General features: G+C 38.7%; 1 protein-coding gene across 1 annotated transcript in view; it reads right to left on the minus strand.

Annotated features, from left to right (window-relative positions):
• Smu1 (smu-1 suppressor of mec-8 and unc-52 homolog (C. elegans)) overlaps positions 1 to 16861 on the minus strand; it is a 37998-nt gene that overhangs the window by 15882 nt on the left and 5255 nt on the right. The window contains exons 4-10 of the mRNA XM_013026564.1: positions 16172 to 16282; positions 11727 to 11855; positions 9791 to 9910; positions 4467 to 4583; positions 2273 to 2400; positions 1479 to 1700; positions 738 to 741 (exon numbers count right to left, since the gene is read on the minus strand). Of these exons, the coding sequence (XP_012882018.1) occupies positions 738 to 741; positions 1479 to 1700; positions 2273 to 2400; positions 4467 to 4583; positions 9791 to 9910; positions 11727 to 11855; positions 16172 to 16282 (831 nt within the window). The remainder of the gene's footprint in view (positions 1 to 737; positions 742 to 1478; positions 1701 to 2272; positions 2401 to 4466; positions 4584 to 9790; positions 9911 to 11726; positions 11856 to 16171; positions 16283 to 16861) is intronic.

A 16861-nucleotide genomic window follows, 5' to 3' on the forward strand; every position in this document is an offset into this window, starting at 1 on the left:
GCTGAAGAGCTGAGGGACAGCGCCCAGGCCCAGAGTTCAGGCCCCACGACTGGACCCAAAAAAAAAAAAATACAGCAACTCTACCCTTGTGGTAATCAAAATCAAATGAGGCCTTTGCATAGTACTCTACCCTGAAAATTCTGACTTGATAAGGTCTGGGCTGAGACACAGGTATGGGCAATTATTTGTTAGTTCCACAAGAATTCTAGTTACAATCTTTATTAAGAACAGCAGTCACAATGCTGGCACACAAGAGTATCTATGAAGCATAAACCACCTAGCTGCCTGTATTCTTTTCCCAGTTTTTAACCTTACACTTCTTGCCTTTTATGACTGAAGGAAGTTAAACCAGACAGCCTCTAAATCTGAGATAAACTCAGAGAAGAGATGGATTAATCATTGTATGGCACTGTCCGACACCACTCAATTATAAAAGCCTCTAAGGCACAGCTTTGTCTTATTTCTTCTGTGACTAACACAGAGCTTGGCAAAACATCCATAAACCAGAGGAAATAGCCCACAGGTTGTTCCATATGAACACTTATGACTTGCCCCAATCTTCTCTCTGAAGACCAGTTGTCTAGGACAAAAATAAACATTTCAAGGATCAATGTTCTCAGGCTTCTACGGTTTTCTGTTTAAAGATCAGTGTCACGCTTTGCCCCTCACATTGCATTAGAGGAAAAACTATAAAACAAAGAGGACTAGACAAGTCAATGCATAGATGTGAGTCTTACCTTCCTAACACAAAAAAGGCAAATCCTATGACTAAAGCACTTTGTGTGTTTCCCTTCACATCCCATGGGAGAGTACATGTACTCCTACTTTCAGGTTTATGGCTAAATGCTGAATCAAGAACAATTTCAGATGGCGGTCTGACTTCTAAGTGCTTATTTTAAAATTTCTAGATCCTCTACCACAAATCACTTGGCTATTATCTAGCAATTTAAATAGCAGCAGCTCATAAAGAAGCATTTCAAAGATTTTTCTACCAATTTTCTGCTTCAGTTTCTCAAACCTTTTCTAGGAAATGAGGCCTTTCTTTAAGTAACTACATCTTTTAAGATACTAAAGAGCCATTATTTCAGTTGAAACCTGACTTCTCCCACTCCAGTATAAATGCTAGGGCAGACCCTAAATTTGAGGATACGGGGTAAAGTTGTGTGACATATTGTACATGTAGTACTAATCTTCATTATTTCAAAAAAAATGTATTTATTTGCCCAATAAGTCTTGTGAATTTGATTGTAAGGGTTGGCTATATTTATAGACAGATTTAACCACGGTGTATATATGAATGGGAGAACACTGAAATTTAGGATTCCATACCCTTCCTCTTTTTCTCCACACGATAAAGCTTGTGTGGACTATAGAAGTTGGAGATTTGTGGTCCTCAGTCCAATAAGAATTACATAATGACTATTACCGTGTCTCAGACTCACCTCAGTCATGACTAAAATATCTGGTAAGACAATAACTCCAACACATTCATTACCATTATCATGACTGCAACCTTCTCAAAGAACAAAAGTAAAGCAGACATCCCAAAAGGAACCAGTTTCAAATACTTAACCTTTACAGTGCCATCAGAGGAAGCACTGATAATATAATGTCCATCTTGTGTAAATGTTGCTTCATTAACAAAAGAGGAATGACCACGAAATTCCTTCAGGGTTTTCCCGGATTTTAAACCATGAATTCTATCACAAATAAAAGCAAAGGAAAAAAAAATAGTTTATATATTATGGTTGGAGCTAAGTGTTGAGTGACTATCAGACAAATTACAGAATTCTGTGCAATAATATTAAGTAAAAAAAGTGGATAATGCTAGTATGTATACAATGATAATCTTAATTATGTCAAACAGTTAAACAAAACTAAATTGCTTAGACTAGAAGAAAGTGTTAATATTACCACAGGTGGTTTATCCCAAAGACTGGACTCTTAAAAATCTAGTAATTAAAGATTCAGAATCATTGGGCCTCAGCTGGATCCCAGGAATCTATGTAGCAAGCTCTCTAAGATGATTATGACACAAATGGGTCCACAGACCATCCTCAAAAACATGAAACACTGCAATATTCCCTTTTGGATTCAAGTGGACAAAAAGACAGTACTATGTCACTATACTGTGGGGAAATGTGGCCTAATATACCCTGACTCTTCCTATCACCCCATCCTGATGAAGAAATAAAGAATCACTACTACTTTCTCCTTCTGGGGCCTCACTTTATCAAATCCAGGTGAGGAGAATTTTGGAATCATTACTTACCTGATTGTCTGGTCAAAAGAGGCACTAAGGATCTGACTGCTATCTTTGGAAAAGCTTAGACAGGTGACACCTTTACTGTGTGCCCTTTCAAACCTCCTTAAACACTGTCCACTCTGAATCTTCCACACCTTTAAAAACAAAAAACAAAACTTGTAAATGGAGTGTTCCACTATAGTGCACAGAACAATTAAGATGCTATACTCACTAATGTACCAAAGCAGTATTAAAAATGTACGCTAATAGCTGAATATGATATGTCTGCATCACACAGAACATTGTCAGTTGATCCCAGTGAAACTTAAAACTCTTTCTTACAAATTATTCCAACAAATATTCAGGACTAGGGAACAAATTCAGTGGTAGGAATGTTTGCAGAAGGTCCTGAGTGCCCAGCTACACTTAAAATTTTTTAAGGCCAGTGGCTAGGCTACTCCTAAGTAGCCTAGTTACGCAGGAGGCTGAGATCTGAGGATCAAGGTTCAAAGCCAGCTCTGGTAGGAAAATCAGTGAGATTCTTATCTCCAATAAACCATTCAGGAAAATGAAAGTGGTGCTGTGGCTCAAGTGGTATAAAGCTAGCCTTGAGCTGAAGAGCTGAGGGACAGTGCCCAGGCTGAGTTCAAGACCCACAACTGACAAAAAATAAAAAAAATAAGGGCTGGGAATGTGGCTTAGTGATAAGAGTGCTTGCCTAGCATGCATGAAGCCCTGGATTCAATTCCTCAGTACCACATAAACAGAAAAGGCCAGAAGTGGCACTGTGGCTCAAGTAGTAGAGTACTAGCCTTGAACAAAAGAAGCTCAGGGATAGTGCCCAAGCTTTGAGTTCAAGCCCCAAGACAGGCAAAAATAAAATAAAATGGTTACTTAGCAGAGACCATTGCTATATTTAATCTATCCTATGGAATAGTACAAGCAATTACATAAAACTATAACGTAAATAGCTATTAATTATTTCCTTGAAAACACACACACACACACACACACACACACATACACACACACACACCAATTAGAAGCCAAGAGGCTCACACCTATAATCCTAGCTATTCAGGAGGATGAGGTCTGAGGATCACAGTTCAAGCCAGCCCATGCAAAAAAGTCCGTAACACTCTTTATCTCCTATAAACTACTCAGAAAAAGCTGGAAATGGTAGAGTATTAGCCTTGAGCACAGAGGCTCAGGGACAGTGCCCAGGACCTGAGTTCAAGCCCCAAGACAGCAAAAAGAACACAAAGAAAATAGAGCCAGGTACTGGTGGTTCATGTCTATAATCCTAGCTACTTAGGAGGTTGAGATCTGAGGATATCAAAGCCAGCCCAGTCAGAAAAGACCCCATGACTTTTTCTTTGCTAGTCCTGGGGCTTGAATTCAGGGCCTGTGCACTGTCCCTGAGCTAGCATTCTACCACTTGAGCCATAGCGCCCCTTCAGGCTTCTGTTTATGTGGTAAGGAACTGAACCCAGGGATTCATGCATGCTAGGCAAGCACTCTACCACTAAACTACATTCCAAGTGTACCAACTACCCCCCTCTCCACCCGCAAGACTCTCATCTCCAACTAACCACAAACAAATCTGGAAATGAAGCTGTGGCTAAAGTGGAAGAGAACTAGCCTTGAGCAGAAAAACTCAGGGACAGCACCCAGGCTCTAAGTTCAAGTCCCAGGACTGGCACACCAAAAAACAAAAAAGAAGAAAAAACATCAGGAAGTGGAAGTATGACTCAAATGGACAAGTACCAGCTTTGAGGGAAAAAGCCACGTGAGAATGTGAGGACCTGAATTCAAGTCCCAGCACTAGCAGAAAAAGGAAGAGGGGAGAAAAAACATTTATAAGGTCTAGCTAGGGACGTGGATCAAGAAATAAAATACCTGACTGGCCAGAGCAAGCTCTAATACCATAAAACAACAACAACAAAAGAAAAATCAAAGTACAATACATCATATACAGTGATCTAGAACAGAACCATACATGGGAAAATTTTGGACTGAAGTCCCCAATCTATCATTTACCAGCTATGTAACCTAACATTATTGGAGCACTCAAGGCAGTTATTAAAATTACACAAGAAACAGTAAAGTGATCATGATAATGTTGAAGTTCATTAAGTAATTATCTATTATTATACTGAAGACCATGTGTACACATCTCTTAAAATTTCTATATATAAGAGTTCATGTCACTAATCCATACCTTGATTTTTCCATCTTGGGCCCCAGTTGCTAACATTTCTGTATCTCTGCTAAAACACATGCAGAGGACAGCATCGTCCATCATCATGAAGTTATCCTGTGCCTGGTATTTAAGATCCTAAAAAAAACAATGCTTAGCAGTTATCAAAATAACATAAAAATCAAGGCCCCAGTGAGCACATGAATGACTAGAAATTCACTAAAAGCAGGATCATGGAATGTACTTACTAGAAATCTCCAAAGCAAGTATCAGTGTCATGTATATATGTTCATAATGAATTGGGAATAAATAATTTTACATAACTAAAACTAGTAGTATTTAAAAAACTGTCAAGATAACCCAGACATGTTCAAGAAGAACTCTAGAACTCAAGGGTCAGTTTCAGAAACAGTTAAATCCTATTTAAAAAACAAACATAATATTCTAGGTCTTTTCGAGGAAGAATTTCTCCAGTTTCTATCTTACATCTTTTAGTTTTGTTTTTTTGTAAGCTGATACCGAGACTTGAACTCAGGGTCTCGTGCTCTCAATCAGCGTTTTTTGTTCAAATCTGTTGTTTCACCACTTGAGGCACACCTCCACTTCTGGCTTTTGCTGGTTATTTGGAGATAAGAGTCTCTGATCCTCAGATCTCAGCCTCTTAAGTAGCTAGGATTATAGGCAAGAGACAACAGTGCCCAGCAAATACTGAATTTTAAATTAAGTGGATCTAAGTTGGAAGCCAGCAGAGTCCATTAGACTGACTCCATCTCCAAACTAATTAACAAAGTTAGGTTGGAGTCATGGCTCAAGAGGTAGAGCACCAAGGGAGCAAGCAAGCCAAGCAAATGCAAGGTCCTGAGTTTAAACACCAGTACCACCAAAATGAAAAGATCAAGAAGGATTCTGGGGGCACAATGGCAGAATGAAAGCATTTTTTTTTTTTTTTTGCTGGGCACTGTCCCTGGGCTTTTTTTTGCTCAAGGTTATGTTCTACCAGTTGAGCCACAGTTCCAGAGACTTTCTACCCAGGCTGGCTTTGAACCATGATCCTCAGATCTCAGCCTTCTAAGTAAACTAGGATTACAGGCATGAGCCACCAGCGCCCAGCTTACAACTACCATTTACACTCCATGAATGAGAAGAACCTGGTGACCAGATTCTGAAGAGGAAACCACAAGGTGGAAAAGACCAGGAAACTACAGAGAAGCAATTACAGGAGTAGAAAAGCAGCAGGGAGTTTGGATCTGGATTTTGGCTGTCTTGGCTGGGAGAAGAGAAACCAAAGATTGGAATACCAAATAAAATCACAGTCCCACCAGGAGATCACCAAATTTTATAGCAGGAAAAGCATAAAACCTGAAAGGCTGTGCTGTGCTGGGAGACAGTGACTAATCTGTTATGAGAGTCTGGAAAACTATTTCGTGTCCCCCAGATCCCAGAAAGCAAGAGAGTCGGCAGCTTGAAACATTTTCTCTAGGAGCCCAGGGACAAGGAACCATGGCAGTTTAACAACACAAGACACTTCGCTATAAACTTGGGTATAAATAAGTTACAGAGTATGAGGGGAGGACACAGTGATGAACCATTGAGAGAGGAACTAGCTGAGCAGTTCAAGCTGCAAGAAGTTATGCTATAGCTTTGAGACTTGATGCTGGAGAAGCCCAACAGGAGGCAGTACTGGAAGATGAGAGGATAGGGAGTTCCTGCCAAGACAAATACAAGAGACACCTGGGTGACAGCTGTAGGTCTCATCACAGAAAAGCTGCAGTACTCTAGAAACCCAGCATACACATAGGACTTGCTGCCAAGCTACAGCAGATCAAAACATCTGGCACAGCCAGACTCATGGAAGCAAAGCAGTCTTGAGATTCCCTGCTATGTAAGCAATGAAGCATCAATCACCAACTTGAACTCTAAACAAAGGCCATGCCTCCATGTAAGGTTTTCTAAGGGAAGCAAAGTCCTCACACTCAGACCTAAAACAGCTTTTTGTACACTGCTGAGAAGTCCATATATAAATAAATATATGTGTGTGTGTGTGTATATATATATATATATAAAAACAGAAAAACTGAAAAATTCACATTTTGTTGTACATGAATATTGGTCTTTGTGCCTATTTTGTTTTTTAGTATAAATTGGATAAAGACCTTTAACTCCCATACTCTAGCATAGGACTGCTACTCCCTACTATTTAATTTTGTATTTTGCTTGTCCTTCTCTTGCTTTTCTCTGAAGTCATCATACCTAAATCCTAATACCCTTCACTATTTTCTTGCAAATCATAGTACCATTACCTTCCCATACCCCTTCCCACTTACACCATCCTTCCATCTTCTAGCAGAACCCTTTTCTTATACTCTCTTTACTCCTGCCACCCATCTCTAATTCTACCTCATTACATTCTACACTCACAGCTAGTAACTAAATCACCCGAACATTATTAGGCTTGTTGCTGGTGTTATTATCGTTGTTGTTTGTTCTTTATCACTGGCAGCTTCTGGGTTTTTAATCATACATAACTCTCCTCACTTTACCTTCCCTACTCAACATAAAATTAACTGAATTTTTCTTTACTTACCTCCCTCCACCTTCTCATTAACCTCTCCAATAAAGCTAAGCTCTTACCCCTATCCACCCTCTATAATCTTAATAGTTTTATTCCAATATACTCTATATCCTCTTTATATCCTTCCTAGCTTAACTTCCTTGGGCCAGGAAGGTGGCTCAGTGGTAGAGTGTTTGCCTTGCATGCATGAGGCCCTGGGTTCGATTCCTCAGCACCACAGATGCAGAAAGAGCCACAAGTGGTGCTGTGGCTCAAGTGGTAGAGCGCTCACCTTGAGCTGAAGAGCTGAGGGACAGCGCCCAGGCCCAGAGTTCAAGCCCCAAGACCGACAAAAAATAAAAAAAAAAATAAAGTAAGCATCTAACTTAACTTCCCTGGTTAAGGAAGGTCTTCTTAGAGCATGAAAATACACCTTGGGTTCTACATTCCTTCCTCTAAAATGATCAGAGCAGATCTGTCCTCATTAGAGATGGTCACAAAAACATAGCTAGGCACACTAGTGGTCACATCTGTAGTCTCAGGAGACTTGAGATCTGAGAGTCACAGTCTGAAGCCAGACCAGGTATTAAAGTACATCAGATTCATATTTCTAATTATCTGCAAAAAGCTAGAAGTGGAGGTATGGCTCCTATTGTAGAGCATCAGCCTTGAGCAGAAAAAGTCAAACAAGATCACAAGGCCCCAATACTAACACAAAAAAATACAAGCAAACAAAAACTAAACATAAAAGATACAAGTACTAAAAGAGCATATAGAAGAAAAGTTGAATAAATTTGATATGAAAGAATTAAGCCAATAAAATAAAGCCAAAGCAAAGTCAGAAGACAAAATCAAAATTGAAAAATATTTGCGATACACATTTTGATTTCCTCAAAACAGAAAGAGCTCCTTAAAATCAGTTTTTTTTTTTTTTTTGTTTTTTTTGGGGGGGTCAGGTCATGGGGCCTGAACTCTGGGCCTGGGTGCTGTCCCTCAGCTCTTCAGCTCAAGGCTACCTTTCTACCACTTGAGCCACAGTGCCACTTCCGGCTTTTTTCTTTTTGCTTATGTGGTGTTGAGGAATTGAACCCAGGGCCTCATGAATGCAAAGCAAGCGCTCTACCACTGAGCCACCTTCCCAGCCCTAGTTTTTAAAAAATTGAATAGGAAAATGATAAAGGATACTAACAGACCTCACAAAATAGGAAACATTGATGACTATTCACATAAACTTCATTCATAAAATAAATACAACTAGTAGTACAATTAGGTTAAGATTAGAAATCCTCTTGTCAGGTGCCAGTGGCTCATGCCTATAATCCTAGCTACTCAGGAGGCTGAGATCTGAGGATCATAGTTCAAAGCCAGCCCAGGTAGGAAAGTCTGTGAGACTCTTATTTCCAATAAACCACTAGAAAACCGGAAGTGGTGCTGTGGCTCAAGTGGTAGAGCACTCAACTTGAGCTGAAGAACACAGGGAAAGCGCCCAGGCCGAGTTCAAACCCCAGGACAAAAAAAAAAAAAAAGAAACCCTCTTAAAGTGACTGGGTACATATGGGTTCAACCCATACCAAAAAATGTTTTAAAGTAATTATTTCCAAAAAATATTATAAAAATAAGGAGAACAGCATGTATAATATCCTATCATCCATATAAAATCTTTGGTAAGAATATAAATTAATTATTTACACACATACAGAACATTCTAGGAAGAATAAGAAAGTATTAACCTGGCAATCTAAGGAAGAAAAATGACTGCTAAAGGACAGAAAGTGAGAGTCAAAACTCTTAAATGTTATGCCACTTTTTATTACCCATTCAAAGTAAATTTTGTAAAATATTCTTTCAATTCTTATAGATAAAGGTTTTCCCTGAACAATAAATTCAGAATTTAAAATAGCTTTAGTTCATTTTCAACATAGTGTCTTGTGAGTATTACTGGCTGCGTTAGTTCACTCTTTTTTTTTCTTTTTTTGCCAGTTGTGGGGCTTGAACTCAGACTGGGCACTGTACCTCAGCTCTTCAGCTCAAGGCTAGCACTGTACCACTTGAGCCACAAGGCCACTTCCAGCTTTTTCTGCCGGACCCAAGGCCTCATGCATGCAAAGCAAGCACTCTACCACTGAGCCACCTTCCCAGCCCCTAGTTCACTCTTTGTCCCACCATTTCTGTGCTTCCCCTTTTCCTCCCCAAATCAGATTAACTTACACACAAGACAAAAGGTGCAGAAACAGCCGGGCCAGTGGCTCACGCCTGTAATCCTAGCTACTCAGGAAGCTGAGATCTGAGGATCATGGTTCAAAGCCAGCCTGGCAGGAAAGTCCATGAGACTCTTATCTCCAATAAACCACTAGAAAACTAGAAGTGGCACTGTGGCTCAAATGGTAGAGTGCTTGCCTTTAGCTGAAGAGTGCAGGGACAGTGCCCAGGCCCAGAGTTCAAGCCCCACAACCGACCAAAAAAAAAAAAAGGTGCAGAAACAAAAGATGAAAAAGAGGGGAGAAAAAACAAAAAGTAAAATAAAGGAGAAGGGGGAGCCAGAAGGAAATAAGCGAGGGAAGAGGTAAGACTGTTCAAATAGAAATGTACTCAATATTTGACTTATAGCTCCTCTGTACATCACCTTTCCAATAAATATATAAGTAATAATTTTTTAAAAAATAGCTTTAGTTTTTAAATTATAAAATACATGCTCATTACTTAAAGTCTCTTTCTCAAATAATCTACCTGAGAAATAAGACATAGATAATTAAAAGTAATTTTTGTATAAGCTAAAACATATAGAATACTTTACCTTCCTGATTTTTCCAGTAGTAAAGTTCCATACTTCAATAAATCCATCAACAGACCCAGTGACCAGATATTGACCATCTGGAGAAAATCTAGCACATTCCACATGTGATTTCTGACCAAACTGTTTTAAAAGAAAGAATGAAAAATGAATTTTTATCTCATGGCCTTAAAAGAATTCTTGTTTTAGCCTTTTGAGAAACCTCACCCTGTACAAGTCATAGCTGGCCCAAAGAATTAGGTATTTCTATACCTTGACATCAGAAGCTGGTCTACTTTTTCTGACAAGTTTTATGTCTAAATGTTCAGATTAAGATACATTTTTGACTATGAGATTATTTCCAAAGGAAAGGGGAAAAACAGAAAGAGATTTGCTATAATCAGCTACTATTAGTGTGATTTTCACCCTCAGCATAGCCAAAACATAGTATGTGTTTTCCTACACTAATTTGTAAGCTTCCTATCACTGTTTTATGACTTTTATTTAATCATGTGATACCGAATTCTTTTTTTTGGGGGGGGTCCGGTTGTGGGGCCTGAATTCTGGGCCTGGGCGCTGTCCCTCAGCTCTTCAGCTCAAGGCTAGCACTCTACCACTTGAGCCACAGCGCCACTTCCAGCTTTTTTCTATTTGCTTATGTGGTGCTGAGGAATCAAACCCAGGGCCTCGAGCATGCAAGGCAAGTGCTCTACCACTGAGCCCCCTTCCCAGCCCCATGATACCAAATTCTAAAAGGCCTAATTTAAACTTGATAGACTGTTTACTCAAGAAAATGCATGTTAAGCATTTGATGGTCCAGTAACATAAGAAAACTATAGGAACTTAGACAAAAGTGGAAACCAGAAAGGTCTCATGTGTATTTCTTTTTCAATACCAAAAATGGAAAATAATTATGGCAAAAAAAATTAGTCTAGCAGCATAATTATAATGGATTTCTACTTTACTTGTCTGAATGTTTCCACCAGGACAAATAAAGTTATTGCTCAAAAATAACATTATATTCAAGTTAGAACATGTAACTGAGGAAAGACAAAGTCAAAATGTTAAACCAAGTCAATGACTGGAACAACAACACAGCATACTTTTAAATCCATAAATTATAGCACAAATCCAGGGAGAAGCTCCAATAATTTTGTGAACTGTAGCAATTACTTGATTTGCACTTTGTCCCAGAAAAACCTCAGACTAAAATAAAAATACAAGGGTTGTACAGTTCAGTTGTATAGCACTAACCTTAACCTAGTAGGTGTGAGGCCTTAAGCTTGATCCCCAAAACACATACATACATACATACATACACACACACACACACACACTCAACAGTAAGATGTTATCTATCACATAAAGCTACCTGTTTTACCATCCATGGCATGCAGGAGACAAAACAACAAATGCTTCTACCAGAATCTAGAAAGTTCACAGTTAGTCCTAGGCTTAACCAGAGTTAAGGATTATTACATGTGGGATTATTGAGAGGAAATGTAATAGCAGATGATCCAACTATCACCTTTGTTTTCATTTTTGGTCAGTTGTGGGGCTTGAACTCAGGGCCTGGGTGCTGTCCCTAAGCTCTTTTTCTCAATGCTAGTACTCTACCACATTGAGCCACAGCTCCACTTCCAGTTTTTGAGTGGTTAACTGGAGATAGAGTCTCACAGGCACTTTACTGCCCCAGCTGGCTTTGAACTGTGATCCTCAAATCTCAGCCTCCTGAGGAGCTAGGATTACAAGCGTGAACCACCAGTGTCCAGCCTAAGTATCACATTGTTATCTACTTGGCTATACATTTAAGTTGTGTCACTACCGGACCACAGCAGTATCTTCAGTGGACATTAACAGCAACCTTCAGTGTTATCAGACTTAAGAGTTCTTCACCCAGGCCCTGTGACAATCTGTATACAAATGACTACTGACCAGCTTGAGTGTCTGAGGATACTACCTTAATATGCCTGCTCAGCTGTGTAGGAAACTTTTCTTCTTCCACATCTTTTACAGCTGCTTTACCTCGAAACAAATCTATGGTCATACCAGGAGGAAGCAACCCTTGGTGCTGTTGCCACTTCAGCGCCTATAAAAACAAAAGTATAGCAACTACTAAAGTGCTTTTAAGCTCTGGTCATGATTACTCAGATAAAACCAAGCTTGAAAGGATGAGGTCCAGAGGAAACTCAGTCTTCTACACACTAATCATCTTTGGTCATCCAACACAACATAGAAAGTTCAAAAACACACCCTGATCTGAGTCAGAGGAGACTCTGAGAGTCAAGAAATCTATACCACTCCTATTTTCCTTATAAGCATAGCTCTGTATTATAAACAAAATTTGGAAAATTAATTTCCTATAGAACCAATATTAAAAATACAGCCAGTCTTCTTCCCCTTACATAGTGTTTTACTGCCCTATTAATAATTATATGTATAATTTTATACTTTCATTTTTAACTTCCATCAGGTCACACTGTGACATAACTATTGTTTCAATGGTTGTAAAAATTCACCTGTCTTACTACATGTTTCTGTTTATTTAATCTATCTACATTTCTTCTAACTTTATACTCATCTAAATAATGTTGTTTACTTATACTCACTTATAACACTTTGTATTACCTAAATAACTCAGTTATCTATAAAGATAGGTTCTTTTTTTCTTTTTCTTTCTACCAGTAGCTGGATTTAAACTCAGAACCTTATGCTCTTGCTCGGCTTTTCTACTCACGGCTGATGCTCTACCACTTAAGCCACACCTCTATCGCCAGCTTTTTGCTGACTAATCATATCAAGGTCCCAAGTACTTGTCTGTTCAGACATGATCCTCAAATTTCAGTCTCCTAAGTAGCTAGGATTATAGGCATAAGACACAAAGTACCCAGCTACTGCTGCTTTTTTTTTTTTTAAGTCAGACTTGCTATGTAGCCCAGGTTGGCCTTGAACACAAAATTCTCTTGTCTCAGCCTTTAGATGTTAAGATTACAAGCATATGCCACCACACCTAGTCTTATTAAGGCTTTTTCAATTTCGACAATATCCCTCCTCAATAGTGTATTCCTAGAGAAAAGTCACTGGTTCCAAAAAAAAGAACATAAATGGTTAAGACTCAATAGATAGCCAATCATGGTGTTACTTATCTGTAATCCCAACTGTAAGGGAAGTATGGAAGACTGAGGTTCAAGCCATACCATAGACAAAAATAAGAGCCCTTACCAGAAAAAAAAAAACACTAAAAGCAAAAAGGGGTTAGGGGTACGGCTCAAATTGTAGATCACCTATCTAGCAAGCAAACCCTTATTCCTCACATCTTATCAATTAATGTGGAAAACACAGGTGATTATTTCTATTCTCTAGAAAGTCCATGAAACTGATAACAAAGGAAGAAAAAGTAATATAACAAGCCAGGCATGTTGATGCATGCCTGTAATACCAGCACTTGGGAAGCTAAGGATCACAAGTTTGAGCTACATAGCAAGACTGTCTCAAAAAAAAGTATAAAAAATTGTTTTAAAAAAAAGATAAAGAGGGGCTGGGAAGGTGGCTCAGTGGTAGAGCGCTTGTCTTGCATGCATAAGGCCCTGGGTTCGATTCCTCAGCACCACATAAGCAAAAAGAAAAAAGCCGCAAGTGGCGCTGTGGCTCAAGTGATAGAACGCTAGCTTTGAGCTGAAGAGCTGAGGGACAGCTCCCAGGCCCAGAGTTCAGGCCCCACGACCAGAACCCCCCCCAAAAAAAAAAGAGAACGGAAGAAAAAAACCGCAGAAATGTTAAAATTCAGAAACTGGAAAGTGAATGGGATAGTGGCAAACAAGAACTGAGAAAAGTGAAAGTCAGGTAATATTCAAGTTATGGATAGAGAAAACACAAGAATCAAATCCAACTTTATCTTCTAAGTTACTATATGTGTTACTCCATCAAAATGCATCCTCTGAACTACCAAAGGAGAAAAATAAGGATCCACAAAATAGGACCCAACACCAAAGCCCACAACTCTCAGTGTAAACACAAAAGAAGCTCACACTTGTAATCCTAGCTACCCAGGAGGCTGAGATCTTAGGATCCCAGTTTAAAGCCAGCCCAGGCGCATAGTCCATGGCTCTCTTATCTCCAACTAACCAGTAAAAAGCCAGAAGTAGAGCTGTGGCTCAAGTGGTAATGCATTAGACTTGAACAAAAAAGCTAACGGACATCTCCAGCCCCTCACCCCCCACCCAACACATAAGACAAAAGAAGTTCTAGTACAGTAACTGTTAGAATTCAAAAGAACTAACCCTTATGAAACAAAAAAGGTTTAGGAAGATGATGATCTAACGATAAAAGGTAAAAAGGACCTTTTATAATTCTAACAGGAAAATTCATGCTGAATTAGATTATTAGTGGAAAAACAAAACAAAAAATAAAGCAATTATTGCAATCCATTAGGAAAATGTAATAGAAATATAATTATTTTAAGAATAATAGGCATGTAAAGAGAGTAAACAATGAATACTGGTTTAACTAATGTTTGTGATATTATACTGAAAATCTGGGAGAAGGTAGTATTATGGAACATAAGACGAATAATCTCTTAATGAATGTTAGCAACTGATGTTTACCAAAAAAAATCAAGTAATAACAGTATAAAGAATATTCAGCTTTAGAGGCAAATGCCAGGAGAGCTAGGAGTAGTTGTAGAAATAAATACAAGTCAGAAAAAGTACATAGGTAGCACTATTCCAATATAAGCCCTGAAGTATTAGGTAAGATACATACATTTAAGCTGGGTGCCTGTGGCTCACACTTGTAATCCTAGCTACTAAGATGGCTAAGATCTAAGGATCATGGTTCAAAGCCAGCTGGGGCACAAAAGTCTGTGAGACTCTTGCCGCCAATAAAATATTCAGAAAACCAGAAATGGTACAGTGGCTCAAGTGGTAGAGCATTAATTAGCCTTGAGCTGAAGAGCTGAGGGACAGCATTCAGGCCCAGAGTTCAAGCCTATGACCGACCCCCCCCCCAAAAAAAAAGATACATACATCTATTACTTTGATTAAAAAGAAAAAGCAACATTTTTTGTGTGTGCACCAGTCTTGGAGCTTGAACTCAGGGCCTGGGCACTGTTCCTGAGCTTTCTTTTGCTCAAGACTAGCACTATACTACTTAAGCCACAGCACTACTTCTGGCTTTTCTGTTTATGTGGTACCAAGGAATCAATCCAGGGCAGCTTCATGCATGCTAGGCAAGCACTCTACCACTAAGCCACATCCTCAGCCAAAAAAAGCAACTTTTTAAAAAACACAGGAAAAATAAGCTCCAAGTTCTACTGAAAAATAGGGTAGCATAAACATAATGTACTGTATATTTCATAGGAGATAGAAGATTTTGAATGTTTTCACTATGAAGATATGAGAGAAGAAATGTTGAATAGATGTGTATATATGTATTAAAGTATCACATGGTAACTTCATATAGAGTATTTTATACAAATATAAAATTTAATATACACATATGCAGTATTTTTATGTGCCAATTAAAAAAGCAAGTTATGAGCTGGGGCCATGGACTAGTAAACACAAGGTCTTGAATTTAAACTCCTTACTACCAAAAAAGAAAAAGAAAACTTACTTCCAAATTTCAGAATCATAAACCTGAGGTTGGGGTATAGTTCCATAGCAGAGCATTGGCCTAACATATATGAAGCCATGGGTTCTATCTCTAACACAACAAAAAATTAAAATTAAAAAAAAATCATTAGAAATCTATAACAAAGAGCTTCTGGGGTTTTTCCTAGTTGCAGGTTTAACACAAAGAATCTATTTACATTTCTGTTTATCACTATGCCCTTTGTTATTTATAAAACATCTATTACACCAGGTAGCTTTATGCCAACAACAACGCTAAAAATACTACCAAAAAAAAAATCATTCCCAGAAGCTATCTTTTACTGTTTATACCAGGCAATAGATAAAGTACTTTATGAGCATTATTCATTTAATCTTTTCTTCAACACCATGAGTAAATGGAATCAAAATTTAAGTCACTTGCCAAGACCACATCACTGGTGTCTAGATTTTATAGCAGAAAAACATTTCTGCCAGTTTCCCCATGACAGTTCCGCTTGTACCTGGTATCTTGACATTGTTATCAGTAGAACTCTCCATGGTATCCCACACAGGATAATAAAATCTATGCCAACCTAATTCTAACTTATGCTAGAGATTACATTCTTACCCACTAACCTACAGTGCCTTTCCCTAGAAAGAGGAAAAGTAGCATGGCAAGCTGCTGCTACAAGCAGTTTCATAGATAGGCTCCAATTTAGAGGATGTCCGATTTCTTTAGCTCAGACATAAAGCTTATACACAGGAAACAGTACCAGAAGTTCAGAGTCTTAAGTTTCTATAGTCATTTAATTACCTGTCCGAGCAATGCCATGAGACGAGATGGAGGTACCACACTGACTTCCCCAGCTAAGGCTTGGGCAATGGCTGCTCTTCTTTTCTCTTTGCTACTTCCATCTGGGTATGCCTGAAAGAGAGGAGGTAGCATCATTCCCAAAAAGTAACAAGAAAATAGGAGTGGACTTAAACAACTAAACACTGGAGAAAAAAAAAGATGAAACTACCCAGTTAAATGGGATTAATTAAACCAATTTAGTTTTCAAAAATGGCTGCCAGAATCTACCCATTGCATTTTAAAAATATAAGCTGAAAGAGAACAAATGCCAGTCAATGCACTTTGTTCTTTCTGGGTCTAACTTTTCACTTCTCTATTAACCAACACACAACCTTCAAAAAATGGGACAGGGATGGTTGGGAAAGAATCTCAAATAATCAGAAAAAATTATTTCCTTTAAAGAAAAATTACATGGTTCGGGGCTGGGAAGTTGGCTCAGTGATAGTGTGCTTGCTTTGCATGCATGAAGCCCTAGGTTCGATTCCTCAGCACCACATAAGCAGAAAAAATCTGGAAGTAGCGTTGTAGCTCAAGTGGTAGAGTGCTAGCCTTGAGCTAAAGAGCTGAGGGACAGCACCCAGGCCCAGAGTTCGGGCCCCACGATGGACAAAACAAAAAACTCCAAAATGATTAAAATAAAGACCAAAGGAG

The sequence above is a fragment of the Dipodomys ordii genome, unplaced genomic scaffold, assembly GCF_000151885.1.
Source record: "Dipodomys ordii isolate 6190 unplaced genomic scaffold, Dord_2.0 Scaffold95, whole genome shotgun sequence".
Lineage (NCBI taxonomy): Eukaryota > Metazoa > Chordata > Mammalia > Rodentia > Heteromyidae > Dipodomys > Dipodomys ordii.